Below are 16,897 nucleotides of genomic sequence, written 5' to 3'. Positions count from 1 at the left end.
GAAGAACCATTCTGTGCCAAAATCATTTAACATTTTGTTTTGAAGACCTTTTCCTAGAAATTTATGATAAAAATGCTCTCTTTTTGTTTTTCTCCAGATGTGTGCCAAATGCCCTCGGAATGGGCAGGGAAATGGTACGAAGTCAGCAGTGACCGATACGTGGACATCACTCAGTTTGAATTCAGCAACAGCCCCTGCGCAGCTTCTCTGGGACAGAATTATCTCCTCCGTGACAAGTACGTATGAAGCGTTTAGGTAAGGTTAGTTTAGGCTAAGCAACCTAAACTAGTCCTTCTTCTTATCAATATGATGAGGTGGTTAATCTTTAGATGGTCAAGTCTTAACAACATAATCTATATGCAATTCTTGTTTGCGACACTGGGACTGAGTGGTAATCGAATGGCCTTTCAATAAGAGTGAAATTTGCGTCAATTAAAGGATACAAAAGCGCTAATGGTGCTTGGAGCAGCTTGCTAATAGTAAAATTCTGAATCTTCTTTGGCTATTATACAGTTATACAAAGAACAGTGAAAGAAATGTGCACAACCACAAAGGGAATGGGTGTAGCAGGTTGGAGACCAAAATTCTGATAAATACAATTTGACACCAGGCAAGCAGGAGAAGATTCATTCCATAGCTAAAATAAGAGATCTGATCTGCATGGTATCTCTTAAAGTTCTATACCTCTGAAACTACTTTGAATATTATTAAGCAATGTGCAGCATATATAAAAAATACTTGGCTAGATTTAATTGACATGGTCTAAGTTACGGTTGAGAAAAGAAAGTGTGATGGGTAATATATGTTTGATATGCAATGTAAAGTACAAATTAAGAATGAGCGATATAAAAATTTTAGGAATCAAATGAAGGTCTCTTACCGAGGGTCATGTGCAGCCATCAAATAATGGAAATAGATTAGTTGTAAAATTTGGTTTAAATCGATTTATGCAAAGAAAAAGCAATATAGTTGATATCGAAACTGGGAATGTAGGTAGGCCTACTTATGGAGAGGTCTTTTAGTATCATACATATTAATTTTAATCTTGACAATAGATTTTGAATTAGAGGGAAATTGTTACTACCAATAAAATTTATGGGTATTTCCGTAGTTCATTAAAATTGAATGTGCTTGATTGAAGTATACAATGCTGACGGGGGACTTTAAGTTACCAGAAATTATAGGTTTTGATTTAAGATAGTCTTGATCTGATGAATTCTTTAAAGTCATTGAAATACGTATCATCTAAAAATAGCTTTTATGTCATGGCGTCCAAACCCTGAAGGAGTTTACTCATTTCCATTATTGTAAGAAGAAATCTGGCAGAATCTTTGAAGAGAAGTACAGAAAGGCAAAGATTAGAATGCTTTTAGTCTCCGCAGTTAAAATCCATTTTCATACCAAGACAAATGAAAAAGAACTACTTCAGTTTAGTATAGTCTAACTTAGTTTAAGATTCAGTTTTAATGTCGAACTAAAGTGATTTTCTTGCACATAACACAGGAGGAAGGAGTGCAATCGATGTGTCATCATAACTGAGAAACATCCCAATATTTTGACCTACAGGAGATGTGAGTATTGTTTCTTTGAATTTTATTGTACAAGGTTTTAAACTAATGTGAAAGTCACTGGGAATGGATGATATTCATATAAGATTTATTACATTGTAATGAGGCATTGAAAATAGTGTAAATGGCTCCTTTTTTTTGCATCAAACGCTTCCCAACATTCATATAATCACCCAGGTTTATTAAGAAATGAAAATTGGAATGTAGTTTTTGAAGAGACAAAGTTGAGAATAATTTTAAACCAGGTAGTGGAATGATTTCTTTGGAACATTTCAGGCCATTGTATCAATTCATTATTGTTCACAGATGTTTTATAGAACTGTTTACTGACAGATATATATATATGATTTTAAATACTGTATACAGGATATGATAGATACAATTTTTCCAAGCTGTAAAGGGAGGAGTAGCGTAAGGACTACAATAATTTTTTTGAGCCTAGTTCATCTTCTTCATCACAGCCAGATGCAAACCAGTGGAAGACCTCAGTGAACTTTGCACAGAGATCTTGAGCGAATTCCACACCTTGGTTCGCATAGAAGGTGTCGCCAGATGTCCCTGGGATGGTTCCAGATCCTTCTCGTACCAAACTCCTTCGTACGAAAGAAGCTGCAGTGAGAATCCCTCACAGATGTACTCCCTCGAAAACGACACGGAGCTCATTATGCTGTACAACCCATGTTCGGAGGAGGAGCAGAATGCTCATCCTGAAGTGAACCCAAGACGTAAGTGTATACTGACTTACTTAGTGGAAATGTTGGGCCCTGAATTCAAGCCACAATCATGACTTCATATGTTTCATCAGTGAACGTATCTTCATTGTCATTTTAAATTTGAAATGGGGATTGATGAGATTTTCAAGGCTAATGTAAATTACCCCAATCTGGTTACCAGCGTATTAGTGCAATTTCTCTTAATGTCTGTTTATAGCTTGAAGAAAGAGATCCTTGATAGTTAAATTATCATAGCTTAACTTGGCCAGTTATATTAACTGTTAATATAATCGTCTTTTTGTCACTCACAGCTGAAAGACTGCGTTGCATAGCTGACTGGAGTGAAGAAAACGGCCACCGTTATTTCATGGGGAAACTGGTCACCGATGAATATAGTTCCGAAAATTACCGATGCTTCACCTACCTACGAGATGAGGAAGGTAGAAAGCTCTTTAAGGCCAGTCGGCTGAGTACGGGCATGTGTAGTTCCATTATGACGAGCACAGATGCCGAATACACCTATAACCTGTATGGACTATCTGAGGGTATGTGGTGTAGACCCTTGTATTACAGTTGATATAGAGTACTGTATACAGTACAGTTCTTGAATATTTCTGCGTATTTGTATATTTGATTATGTAAATGTGCAGGGTATGCTGATAAAAAAGACTATACAGTATCTATAGGATTGACATTATATGATTTGTGTAAAATCTCAGTTGTTGGGTAACATTACGTTTGGCTTCTTGAAATATGTTTTTTAATTTATTTTATTTTGCGTATGTTGAATGCATGTTAAGTATATTTTATTTTGATTATTGAAGATTTCTATTATAGCTTTTATTGTATTCTGAATGTACTTTTGATTACTGGCGAGAATATAACTGATGGAAATATAGCTTTTTTGAAATTACAATTTCTTTAGTATATTTATTTTAATGTTTTTTATTTTGTTTACTTTGTACTTCCTTCGTACTATTTTTATTTTGGCTAAGTTTGATCACTCTGATTCTACATTATATTATTTATTCCATGTGGATACATACTGCACTGTCAAAGTAATAATAATGATATGGCAATAGTTTAACCATTCCATAGCTCCAAGCGCACCCATCATTGAGGGCTATTCACCGAAGGATACAGTCCAAGTGGGAGATATCCTGCAGTTGAAGTGTGTTACCTATGGAGGGTTCCCCCACCCAAAGATTGAGTGGTTCAAGAACGGAGACCCCATTGAGAGCAAAATGAACAGAGAAGGGGAGAGACACGAAGCCGAGTACAGCCTCGTCTTGACGGAATCTGACAGAGGCAATCGGTACCAGTGTCTGGTTTCCAATTATGTCACTAAACCAAAGCTGACTGCTGGGATAACACTTATGTTCCATGGAGGTAAGACTGATATTATTTAAAAGTTTGATAGTGGAATTGACATGTTGAGCAGAGAGATAAAAGATGCGAGAGGGTGATATCGAGTATTTAGCATTTTTGGCATGTTATCATCACATTTTGTTTGTTAATAGATTGAAAGCCCATTCCATATGAATTAATTGCTTTCATACTCTATGTATAGAAAAGTATATATCTTTTAAGCCTGCTCTAACCCCTTTAGATCAAAGTATTGGACTGTTTCCAATTGTACTAAAATGCATATCTTACTAATAAGACAAACCCCTGTGGATGAGGTAGTAATGTCATCAACGTTACACTACACGTATTATGTAAGGGTCTTTGATATGGCCCATCAGCGCACATAAAGGCACCAATTTTTGCCATTTACAATGTTTCCATTATTACTTCTGCTCTTCCATCATACTCTTGGAACTTTCGCTTAATAGTGCAAAGGCAGATGATCCCCCCCCCCCCCTTCCTTCCCTGTTTGCCTTCCTGAACCCAGCACTTAGGGTTGTGGTCCAGATTTCCAAGTCTAATCAAATGAATAAAATTCAACGTAGAAATGATTAGGGTACCAAAGGCTGTTTCACAAATATTTCTGCCCTTTCTAAAGGGGTTAGCTAAAATTTTTACTACTACTACAATTATTAATAATATTGTTAATGATATTTCAGAAGTTTCCTCAATGCTGAAGGAACCCAGAGAGACCTACCTGACCGTCATGCCATCGTATAAGGCCGTCATGAATTGCACCGCCATGTTGTCAATGAACATTGTAAGAACTAGAGAAGATCTCTGTTGTCAGTTTGTAGGAGATAGTCAATCAATCAGTTAGTGTTTCCATTCGGAGTTGAAAAAAAACAGACAAATGAGCATAGATGCAGGAGCATATTTCTGAATGGAGTTTAGCTAGTTCTCAATACTAAGTTTATTCTATTTCTCTTTTCAAGGAGCAGTATTGGGATCTTCCATTCGTGAGTATAAGTTTAATCAATTGTTTTCTCTTGCAAATTTTGGTTCTTCTGCATGATCATCTCTAGCCTTTATCTATGAATTCTGTTAAGTGTTGATTATCAATTATTGATAACCGAATGATAATTCAAAAGAAGGCAAAATGAACAAGTATTTTTAGTCGTGCTTATGAAACATTGGTTCTGCTGTAGGATATCATTTCAGGAAATTAATCTTGACTGTTTTATCATCTGACATCAAAGTTTTATTATCAGTGTATAAACAATATTTGACATAGACTCTAAAATGAAAGAATTTCATGTGGAAAGGAAGAAGGGAATGGAAATTAGAATAATCACAAAGTGTCACAGTCTCATTACTTTGGTGATTTTATAAAAAATGAAAGTCACATTAAATGACCATATTGACATTAAATCACTAGTCTGAAATCTACTTCTCTTCCAGAAAATGAGATGGGCCTACTACCCTCAAATTGGTGAGCCCAAGTCACTTTCAGATATGCACCTCTTGCAATACAACGATGGTAGGTTCTCTCTTGACATCGCAAATAAGGAAAAAGAAGACATGACCCACTACAACCTGATCCTCGACCCCGCCCGCTTATCTGACGACGGAATCTACGAATGCCAGATGTGGGACGATGTTCAAAGTTACTCCCACCAGGTTCATCTCAAAGTTGGAGGTACTCCAGAGTATGGTAAGTGTAGAACCTTAACATGGTGCAAGAGTAAATTTACTAAATATAAGTATCTTGGTGGTCCAAGTTATTTACCACAATTCTGAGATATGGTGGAAGACACAATGACTATTGGAATGCATTGTGACAAGCAGCAGCAGTTATAAATGAGGAAAGATCTCTTGGCATTTGGGAAGATATCAATTATAATAGCATTCTTGTTATAATATTGGAATTAGGACTAGGGATTCACAGATTATAGGAGTAAAGGGCATCTTGTAATATTGCAAACTTGTTTGCAATCTAGAATGAGATAGATTTTGTGGCTTTACTAGGGAAAATACTCATTTTATGAATGTGGGAAATCCAGCAGCATTTCTAAATACAGTAAGTGTCTTGGGGCTCTGTAATTGTTTTTGCACGGTGGGAAAGAAGGGAAATTCAGTGCCGTCTGTTACCTCAAGTCTCTGACCGGCGAGGCTGGGATGTTATTGTGTTGATTGGAATCCCTCGAGATGATTGTTCAGTTTTGTGGTTGACATCAAGTGTATGATTTTAATCAAAGATTGTAAAATAAATATTATAAATATTCCTCGACAGAGACTTGCAACATCGCTAATCACTGGAGTGGCGAATGGTCTGGTGAGCACGAAGCGTTTACGATCAAAGGCAACGAAATAAATGGGAAATTCTGCAAGAATTCTCTTGATAACAGATATCTACTTAAAGACGAGTGAGTGTAATCAACTGTCTGTGTCTTGTCCACTGCTTTTTGAACCCCCAATTCTTTAGTTATTATTATTATTATTATTATTATTATTATTATTATTATTATTATTATTATTATTATTATCATCAGCTAAGCTACAATCCTAGTTGGAAAAGAAGGATGCTATAAGCCTAGGGGCTCTAACAGGGAAAATAGCCCAGTGGGTTAAGGAAATAAGGAAACTAATAGAATAGTGTGCCTGAGTGTACCTTAAAGCAAGAGAACTCTAACCCAAGACAGTGGAAGACCATGGTACAGAGGCTATGGCACTAACTAAGGCTAGAAGACAATATTTTGATTTTGGAATGTTCTTTTCCTAGTAATCAGGACCTATTGAAGTGGACATATATGGTCCAATAAGTATTAAAATACACAGCGGGATATTAAATTCCATAGGCAGATTGAAAACACCAGAATGGGTGGGATAAAGTCCAATTCTACTGCCCCTGACTATGGGTTAATCTTCCTTAAGAGATACATTTAAGGTTTCAACATATTACGCATTTTCTTTGTGATTTTTTGTGTGCTCAAATGATTAATCTATTTTAGTGCACCATAAGTTAATCTTGGATTTTTCTAGGTATCATGACTGTAATCAATGCATCTACATAGAGGAAAAACATACCAACTTGCTCCGTATCAAAGAATGTAAGTTTCCTGTGTATGTATCTCAGTCTTCACCTGTGTATGTGATGTGTAATAAGATTAATGATAAGATATTCATGTCTGATAGATAATAAAAGATCTTGTTTATCTCTCAAACAATTCACAGTACATCTTGCTGATCTTAAAAAAAACATAATTCAAATGTTCACCAATCTCCCGTACAGCCCGATGTTCCAAAGAAGAAGACGACTTGGCTATTTTATGTTCAACGATCGACTATGACTGGAGTTGGTTGATAAGAAAAGATGCTTCAACTCAATGTCCCTTCCAAGGTCGTCCTCGACCCTTCGGCATCCGGGGGAGCAGTAGTTCTAGCTTTGAAGGCTGTAATGAAAGACCCAACAAGTTATACTTGGCCAACGAAGGCCAAGAGTTAGTCTTCGAACACCACAAATGTTCCGATCAGGTGTTCCAGAGGAACAAAGTGCAAGGTGAGATACAGTACTGTATATGATTAGGGCGAGTCTTCTTGAGAGATATGGGGACACTGGTAAAGCAGGGATTGGAATTGTAATACAAGGCCTATCAACTTTTTTTAAATCTCTTATGTCCATAGATCTTCAAGTTTTGGTCGCACGATTGTCTACCATATTTTTTTTCAAAACTTGATTTATGAAAAGCATATGATAAATGGAGTTTAAGCTACACAAATTTCTATAAATAGACACAAGGAAAAGATAATTCGTTTTTTTTTATATTTTCTTAAAACGACAGAAGATCGCATAACCTGCCATGCTACGTGGACCGAGGGCTCGGCCCATCACCTCATGGGGACATGGAGGGACCCTCTTAACCCATTGCAGGAGGAGTTCAGATGCTACACATTTTCTGAAGCAGACACCACTTTTGAAAACCACGCCTTTGACTTCAGCCATTCTGGTTCCAGGGCGTGTGATCCCGTCAATAAAATTCCAGAGAGATCATTCAAAGTTTATGATGAATCAGTAGGTATGGCTGAATATCAAAATGTACTTGGAAAATATAAAAACCCTATATAGAGGTATTGAGTTAATAATAGATCTGTTGAGGAATGCTTTATCATTGATGAGTTAAATCAAATCATGCTAGTGTAGGTCAGTGGGTTATCTTATGGCTGAAGGGGACTAAGAATACCTTCATTTTAAAGTGTTTTATCCGTGAACTAGTTGAATTCATGTATCTCTGAGAAAAATAATACAATCTCCAGTTTTTGAGTAGAGGTTTATGTCACTAATATACAAGATTGAAGTAAATATCCCATATTATTATAATTATTATTATTATTATTATTTGCTAAGCTACAACCCTAATTGGAAAAGCAGGATGCTATAAGCCTAATAGCTCCAACGGGGAAAATACTTCTTAATTAGTCAGGAATTTTGGACAATAATCTTTCGCGATATTCTACTAATGCTAAGTTTGTACAAATCTAAGAAGCATTCTCGTAATGTAAATAGAGTTTTTGATTATGAATTTAATCAGCGTCATTTCAAACAGCTCCAGGCAAGCCTTCAATACAAGGCTATGACCCGACTAAACACAGTGAAGTCGGGGACTTGGTACAACTCATCTGCATAAGCAGCGGTGGATTTCCACCACCTGTTCTCAGGTGGTTTAAAGGCAAGGTGGAGCTACTGGGTGACTCCCATCTGACCGGAAATGCCACTGAATCCAGGTTGGAAGTCGAGATCGAGCAAGAGGAAACACTCTACAGATGCGAAGCTTCGAACATGGCCAGTCCTGAGGATGGATCTCTTGTGGATACGATAGCCATTAGTTCCCTTAAAGGTAAACATTTCATAGCAATGATTTTTTTATCTACACTATTAACCCTTTTACCCCCAGGCTATTTGGAACTTTCCAACCCATAACCCCCAGGGGTTATTTTTTTTCAAGCACATTTTGCAGTATATTTTTTTTAATTTGCTCTAACAGCCTCAATTTTCATCATAGGGAGGTCAGGTTGGTCTCATTCTCTTGGAAAATGCCTGAAGTTTCTAAAATATTATCAGAAATATGCAAAAAAAAAAATGTGTATAGCAGTTTTTTGCAAGGAAGTACCGGTACGTCCAAGGGGGTAAAGGGATGAGTTTTGTGAAACGTACCAGTACGTCCTTTGGGGGTAAAAGGTTAATGTGAATCTTTAGGATTTGGTAATTAATAATAAGCCAGTGTATCATTAACAACAGTGTTAGTAATTATTAGTTTTAATTATTAGTTTTTATGTAAACCTTTTGAGTTTTTCATTTTATCTAATACCCTTGCCAAACTATCAAGAAATTACATAGCCATAGCATTTGCCAAACTTATCTTCCTTGGAATTCTCACCATTTGATTATATTAAAATCACCCACCAAAGGGCAATAATAATTTTATTATTGTTATTTTATTTTTCTTATCTTAGTTCTACCATTTTTCAAATCTTTGTCCTCGTATTTAATCCCTGACTTATTTTATTTTTAACTGACATAAAACTAATGATCTAATCCTTCAATAGATTTTGTAAAGGATACTCATCAAAAGGTGTTTTATTTTCAGTTAAATGTAAATACATTTTCCATAAAAATTATGAAAATACAAATAATTATTGTAACAGTAATGGTCAGGCTTGACTCACTTAACGTTATCAATATTTCACTCAATGGTAAATTTCTGAATTTACTAAAGCCTTTTTCATTCCTTGGAATATGTGAATAGGAAAAATAGGAAGATTCAGGATAGATATTCTTACAGATTCTCATTCCTACATCCCATCTAGGAGTTACTACACTTTTCTTACCTGAAACCCAAAGAACTTATTTTACCTTATGTCTGGAGTACACGTCAATCTCAGTGCAAGGAGTCCAGCTAGGTGAGGATGATGAATTTATGGCAGGGTGGGTTGTGTAGGATCAAGGAGTCTAGTTCTGTAGCAGATGGCATATGGCCAGGGAGCAAAGCCTCCATTTTTGTACTGGAAATAGAAGGATGGGAATGTAGGTTAGGTTAGGAACTTCCACATGTAAACGGTGATAAGGGGATCAGAGAGCAGAACCTCCTCAATCTGTGTATTAGGAGTCCATCAGAGAGCAGAACTGCCTCAGGCTGTGTACTAGGAGTCCATCAGAGAGCAGAACTGCCTCAGGCTGCGTACTAGGAGTCCATCAGAGAGCAGAACCTCCTCAGGCTGTGTACTAGGAGTCCAATGCTGGGGATATAACTGAAGTAGGGAGGGATGTTAAGCATGAAATAAGCAAAACCGGTTCTTCGAGATAGGTGAGGTATAATCTCCTTCAAAACCTTTTAATTCATTCCAGGTGTTGTGAGGCTGATGCAAGCGCAGGTCTCAGCTGTCGAGGGCCAAGACGTCTTTATTCCTTGTGGGCGTATTCTAGAACCCAATCTGGAGGTTAGCTTATCTGTTTGTTTTGATTTTACGTCTGTGTTCGGGATTAATTGCCACTGACAAAAGTTTGCCATATTTATGAAGAAATCATTATCTATGTTATTGTTTGATGTTCTTAACTAAATGCCCAGCTTTTAATCTCACATAAATATTGCATATAATATTAGAAGTGTGTTGCTTCCTTTATAAAAGGGGTGATTTCAGAGAATCACCCACCACAGAAATCAGTGCTACTGTACTATGACAGTGACCATCAGATGAAATGTCATGGCATAAGTCTAAATACTTGGTATACAAAAGTACATTGTATCAACAGCTGGAATGGTACGATGCGGACTTGGACATCAAACTGACGTCGGGAAAGGAAACCCTTGTGGCCAACGACTCTTTGAGTGACGAACCCAAGTACATCCCGTACTTTGAGGGCGGCCTGTTTGGCCTCATCGTCAAGTCTGGCTTCCTCGATACCATTTACGGCTGTGTAGTGGAAGGACAGCGTGTGGGAAACACAACCTTGACTATTTTGCCGGCATTCCTCGTCACCAGGCAAGAATACGGTAAGGTTTAACAATGATTCGTATAACATTAGCAGGTTATTCTTAGATTCCACTGCAAATATCTATGATTCAATTGGAATTCTTTTGATAATGGTATAATTTTTGTGATAATTGGGTTATTTCGGGAGTTTTAATTTTAATTCTAGAGCCCTGATTATTTAAATTTTCATTGCAATTTTCAGTACTGTAATTCATTAATAATTTTTTTTATTTAGTTTTGATTCCTTGTGTTATTCGATGATTAGTGCATTGCATGATTCATCATGTTTAATTCGTGATAGTTTTCCTTTAGCAATTCTTTGGCGACTATCCTTGATTACCAGTTTCATTCCCATACGTAAATTCTTTGAATGCGATCTGTTGTAGTTCAGTGGGATGACAAGTGCCTCTCAAAGGATGGTGGGTTTGTGATTTAGGATACTCATAGATATAATCTGCTTAGTTACCAGCAGTCGCTGCTTTGCCCTTCATAGTTCTATTTTGCGGGGTGGAAGTTTGGTTGCCTATCATATGTGCATATGTTCAGTCTAGGATATCTTATAACAGTCCAATGCTAGTCATGAGTGAACTTTTGAATTTTGGCGTTTTTTATCGTATTTTTTTCTTTACATTCTTTACTGAGTCTGTATTCTAATATTTGTTCTAGGATACATTGCTTTTGATATGAAGCATTAGTAGATTCTAAGCCTTGATATAATTTTTATAGAAACTTTTTTCTGGTGAAGCATAGAGCTTGAATACTGAAACTTTAGCTGTAAAATTCTAGCTATTTTACTATCTTTTAATCTTGCTCTAATTTTTAAAAGAATAATCTATATGACAAAATCAGATATCAACGACTACTTTGAGAAGACCCAGACGATGGTTGATGCTGACCACAACACTTATGCTACTCTGAACTGTACGCTGAAGCCTGGCATCAAGCCAGATACTGTAAGTACAATATTGAATGGTAAGTAAATTGGTTTTTGCCATAATAGTTGACTCGCATGCCCAGCATTATCAAATAATAGTTCAAAAGATATCTATTTTACCCTAGAGCACTAGATATACGCTGAAGTATATTAACCCTTATACCCCCAAAGGACGTACTGGTACGTTTCACAAAACTCATCCCTTTACCCCCATGGACGTACCAGTACGTTCTTGCAAAAAACTGCTATTTATATTTTTTTTGCATATTTTTTATAACTTTTTGAGAAACTTCAGGCATTTTCCAAGAGAATGAGACCAACCTGACCTCTCTTTGACGAAAATTAAGGCTGTTAGAGCAATTTAAAGAAAATATACTGCAAAATGTGGTTGAAAAAAAAATAATCCCTGGGGGTTAAGGGTTGGAAAGTTCCAAATAGCCTGGGGGTAAAAGGGTTAATGAACCTAGCCCTACCTGTTGAAGAGCACAGCAGATCTATATAGACAACAATGATAGATAATTATAAATAATCTTTTTAAAAAGATTTTCCTTAAATATCCAGGTCAGCTGGAGACGAGAACCCAGCTCTGACCTGATAGCCCAAGGTGATATTAGCCTGGCTGAGCAGGATGGTTTCTTCATAGACAACAACACCGACCAGTCGTATGTCCTCCGAATACGCAAGGCGAATCTCACCCATTCGGGCGAATACGCTTGCCAGGTCATAGTAGATGATGATGTCTTCATCAATAATTTTACTCTCTCTGTGCAAGGTAAGGTTACCCATTCTCCAATTTTCTCCCTTTCCATGTATGATTGTATTAGTAAGTAAATGTATATCGATATGCATTCACATTTATGTTTAAAGGCTTAGTAAGGAAGGGGCTAACACCTAAGAAGACTCAGTGTTGAGTAGGTGCAGTATGTAAGAGGGCTCAATGCACTGCTGATAGGACTCACGTGTAGTTGTACGAATATGCAAATTTTATCAGTATCATTATTATTTTTAAACTAATTTTTTAAACATAAGACTTACCCGGTAGTTATATATATAGCTTACGTCCCTGACGTCAGCTATATATATAACTACCGGGTAAGTATGTTCAAAAATTTATTTTATAATGAAAATACCATACTATTAAGCTATAGTGTCTTCTCTTTGTTTGTTATAGATGTGATTAAAGGAAATATCAGCTCTAAAACTGGAATACCTTGCTTGGCACCAGCTGAGTTACCGGTGAGTGCGATACTTCTCTCAAAATTGATATACTAATTTCAAAGCTGTGTAAAAGTCCTAAAATATTTACAATGTCATTATTGTTATTAATATCATTCTTATTATGGTGAATTTAAGCTTTTTGCTGGGGAGGTTACTGATGTGGTCGGGCACGACGGTGGTGGGTTGGGCTTGCCCGGCTGGCATTCTGATGATAATGGAACTGAAACCAAACACCTTTAACCTTTATTATCTCCACTTCCCCTCTGAAATGTTATAATTTTATATCTTTCAATCCTTCAGTAATTACTTATTTAATGTTTCCATACTTCCAGGTGAGTTTTATATTCAAGGAGAATGTAATCTCAGAAGACTCGTATGCGGACGAGAAGTACTCCTGGGAAAAGCAAGATAAGGCTGGCGACAACGAAAGCCTGACGACACTCATCATCAAGAACACTAAAGAAGAAGATGCTGGTGTTTACATATGCGTCAGTGCAGAGAATAATGACGAGGTCATCAGGAAAATCCATTTAGGATTTGCCTCGGAAGGTGAGAGTTCAAAAGGGGGTATTCTTCGTCTATTGACCTAATCACTGGATTAGGTACCTGGCATTGAGTCAATTTTAATAAGACGAAAATACATCGGATGCTTTGGAAAGTCTTGTGGCTTCAGTGTTGTCTTTTTTCTCTAGAATAAGACTATCTGTCTGGTACATTCTCCGCGGTCCAGGTCAACAGAAGCTAAATGAGTTTGTTTATGGTCTTACTCTGCCAGTCCACACCAGCAAACTTTCTTAGCTCATCAATCCATCATCTTCTCTAACGTCCCCTGCTGCTTTTGCAATCTCTAGGAACCTATTCTCTTATTCTTAATGTCCATCTATTATCTGTTTCTCATATGTTCTGCCCCTGTCCATTTCTTTTTCTTACATTTTGTTAGCTTGCATGTGTTTGTGTGTATATATGTGTGTAGGTATACATTTAAATGTATATATGCAATCAATATTACTTATAAATAGCATTTGGTAATACTGTACAATTTTTTTTTGCTCTGGAAACACTCCAGTATCCCAATATTAAAGGTTTCTTCCTTCCCTTTGGCAGTTATGTTGAACATATCCAACTTGAGAGTTGTGGAAGCAATAGGCACCGACATTGAACTTGCATGGGATGCCCCGACTGATGATCCATTTGCTAATATTGAACAATATGAGGTGAGTCTTCAAACAATGGTTTTGAGTGTAGTTAAACAAATATTCTCAGGATGAATGATAGGAAGGCCCAATTTTTGGATTTCGTTCATGCTTTCGATAAATTTCCCTCTGCTAATATCATAGGTTTTACTGATTCTTTCATCATCTTCTATACTATTTTACTATTGGGAAAGTTGTGTTCAATTATATACTCATTTTAGGTCGAGTTAACCCTTTCCCACTATATTTCAAAAGAAAAAAAATTGTATTTTACCAGAATATAAAACATGTATCCGAGAGTCTTCCCTTAGCTTGGCTGTATCTTGGGGTTGGTAAAGCCCCGATTATCTTGTGAATAAGGCAAAGTAAAGCATTGTACAGTTCTCTAGGAAGCTTTTCTCTACTTCAGGTGATGAACTTCAAGAAAGGGGAAGAGAGTGAAGCATTCACACACTTTTCTCAGAAGGAAAGCTACCTGTTCTTGTTTTTGGAGGAGGAGGTGGAGTACGGCTTCCGGGTCAGGGTCAAGACCGACATGGGATGGGGGGCATTCACGGATCCCATATTCTACAAAACGGGCAAGCCGTTCGAAGAAGGTATAAAGATGTTATAATATTTCATGTTGTCACATTTGCTGCGGTTTCTACTACTGCCTGCATTTATTATTATTATTACTTGCTAAGCTATAACTCTAGTTGGAAAAGCAGGATACTACAAGCCCAAAGGCTCCAACAGGGAAAATAGCCCAGTGAGGAAAGGAAATATGGAAAAACTACAAGGGAAGTTTAAGAACAATAATAACATTAAAATAAATATTTCATATATAACCTATAAAAACTTGAAAATAATAAAGAGGATAAAAACTTCAAAATAACAAAAGTAAGAGGAAGAAGATAGAATAGTGTGCCCGAGTGTACCCTCAAACAAGAGATCTCTAACCCAAGACAGTGGAAGACCATGGTACAGAGGCTATGTCACTACCCAAGACTAGAGAACAATGGTTTGATTTTGGAGTGTCGTCCTCCTAGAAGAGCTGCTTACCATAGCTAAAGTGACCAGTCTTTCATTAGGTGTGCAAGGCTATAGCCACACCGAGTCCAGATCATATGATTCAGCTGAAGTGGTCCGTATGTTTCCATATGCGTAAATCAACACCCCTTGTCCGGATGAAAGTGTTGCAACTTCTTCTTCTTCGATTAACTTGCAAAAGGGCAGCCAGTAAAGCATGATTTCTATTTACATACTGCCTTGGTTGTAAGGATTTGACATCCCAGATTTTCTGCGGCCACAACATCATTGTGAATCGAGAGTTTTTGTTTCTTGTTCGATGTAACTGATCCTTACTTAATCATATAATACGTATTTCCTTCTTTCAGACATTTTCTATACGACTACAGACAGTGCGGCCGAAATTTCGACAAGGTAAGGATGAGAATTACCATATTATTATGATTATTTTTCACCAACAAGAAATTTTGATGAAAACATCAAGTCAGTCATTTCAACATTAATTTTCATGTAGGAAATGAAAGATTCACACAAACTAGAATGAAGTGTCTCATTACTCATGAAAACAATGGCATAGTCCCACAGAAGCAACGGACATCGAGGAAGATTACCTACTCCCTGAAGGAGAGGACGTGTTTGATCCGGAGGAAACGCCCGAAAAGAAGGTCGAAGAGAAGATTGAAGAGAATGAGAAGAATGCAGATGAATTTGAGTATTACTATGACTCGGAGGAATATGATCTGAATTTTGAATCGGAGGTCACTTATGAGGAGGTGGTGCTTTCTTGCGGGGGCCACAAGAACGTCGATGATGTAAGTATTGCTTAAATTACGTGTATTACCTTTCCGTGTCTCTTTCTTTCTCTGTGTAAGGTTTGATCCTGAATGGAAAAGAAGTCATCATGGATAGATATATTTGTTGACTACATTGTAAATTAAGTGTCTGGCAGGTCTTTTAGATGTTATTTGTCAAATTATGGCCTGTGTATATACTGTATGTATATCTATCTATCTATCTATCTATCTATCTATCTATCTATCTATCTACCTACCTACCTACCTACCTACCTACCTACCTACCTATCTATCTATCTCTCTATCTTTACATTGGATCCTTCTCTCTGGTTACGGTTCTTATTCCCTTTGCCTACACACTCACACACACACACAGAATAGTCTGGCCTATTCTTTACTTATTCTCCTCTATCTTTATACACCTGACAACACTGAGATTATTAAACAATTCTTCTTCACCCAAGGGGTGACTGCGCTGTAATTGTTCAGTGGCCACTTTCCTCTTGGTAACGGCAGAAGAGACTCTTTAGCTATGATAAGCAGCTCTTCTTGGAGAAGGACGCTCCAAAATCAAACCATTGTTCTCTAGTCTTGGGTAGTGGCCATAGCCTTTGTACCATGTTCTTCCACTGTCTTGGGTTAGAGTTCTCTTGCTTGAGGGTATACTTGGGCACACTATTCTGTCATATTTCTCTTCCTTTTGTTAAAGTCTTTATAGTTTATATAGATGATATTCATTTTAATGTTACTGTTCTTAAAATATCTTATTTTTCCTTGTTTCCATTCCTCACTAGGCTATTTTCCCTGTTGGAACCCCTTGGCTTATAGCATTCTGTTTTTCCAACTAGGGCTGTAGCTTAGCAAGTAATAATAATAATAGTAATGATAAGATCTATCTATCTATTTATATATCTATCTATCTGTCTATATCTATCTATCTATACATATAACAGATTTTGAGCAAAGTGAAAAATCTATTTTTGGGTGTGATAGCCATGTCGTCCTGATGGAAGGTTCCTTTAGGCAGCTTTCTAAGGGATATTTGCTACTGTGATACTCCCAGAGAATTAACCATAGGTCTCCAGAATTCTAA

The 16,897-nt window shown here is 36.9% G+C and overlaps 1 protein-coding gene across 2 annotated transcripts in view; it reads left to right on the top strand.

The window, feature by feature from the left end:
* The window catches only part of LOC137618727 (uncharacterized), a 142,771-nt gene that overhangs the window by 88,840 nt on the left and 37,034 nt on the right, over positions 1 to 16,897 (top strand). The window contains exons 40-62 of one of the 2 annotated variants that reach the window (XM_068348896.1): positions 98 to 236; positions 1,504 to 1,571; positions 2,030 to 2,293; positions 2,593 to 2,826; positions 3,380 to 3,670; positions 4,348 to 4,448; positions 4,624 to 4,647; positions 5,090 to 5,342; positions 5,922 to 6,054; positions 6,671 to 6,738; positions 6,921 to 7,187; positions 7,474 to 7,704; positions 8,233 to 8,523; positions 10,032 to 10,123; positions 10,437 to 10,677; positions 11,507 to 11,610; positions 12,153 to 12,363; positions 12,763 to 12,827; positions 13,142 to 13,358; positions 13,914 to 14,023; positions 14,412 to 14,598; positions 15,379 to 15,424; positions 15,588 to 15,822. In XM_068348896.1, coding sequence (XP_068204997.1) covers positions 98 to 236; positions 1,504 to 1,571; positions 2,030 to 2,293; positions 2,593 to 2,826; positions 3,380 to 3,670; positions 4,348 to 4,448; positions 4,624 to 4,647; positions 5,090 to 5,342; positions 5,922 to 6,054; positions 6,671 to 6,738; positions 6,921 to 7,187; positions 7,474 to 7,704; positions 8,233 to 8,523; positions 10,032 to 10,123; positions 10,437 to 10,677; positions 11,507 to 11,610; positions 12,153 to 12,363; positions 12,763 to 12,827; positions 13,142 to 13,358; positions 13,914 to 14,023; positions 14,412 to 14,598; positions 15,379 to 15,424; positions 15,588 to 15,822 — 3,872 coding nt within the window. Of the gene's footprint in view, positions 1 to 97; positions 237 to 1,503; positions 1,572 to 2,029; positions 2,294 to 2,592; positions 2,827 to 3,379; positions 3,671 to 4,347; positions 4,449 to 4,623; positions 4,648 to 5,089; positions 5,343 to 5,921; positions 6,055 to 6,670; positions 6,739 to 6,920; positions 7,188 to 7,470; positions 7,705 to 8,232; positions 8,524 to 10,031; positions 10,124 to 10,436; positions 10,678 to 11,506; positions 11,611 to 12,152; positions 12,364 to 12,762; positions 12,828 to 13,141; positions 13,359 to 13,913; positions 14,024 to 14,411; positions 14,599 to 15,378; positions 15,425 to 15,587; positions 15,823 to 16,897 lie in introns of both variants that reach the window. The other variant, XM_068348894.1, reaches the window with a different exon arrangement.

This window comes from Palaemon carinicauda, chromosome 25 (genome assembly GCF_036898095.1).
Source record: "Palaemon carinicauda isolate YSFRI2023 chromosome 25, ASM3689809v2, whole genome shotgun sequence".
NCBI lineage: Eukaryota > Metazoa > Arthropoda > Malacostraca > Decapoda > Palaemonidae > Palaemon > Palaemon carinicauda.
The sequence above is the reverse complement of the archived record's forward strand: the minus strand, read 5'-3'. Positions and strand labels throughout refer to the sequence as shown.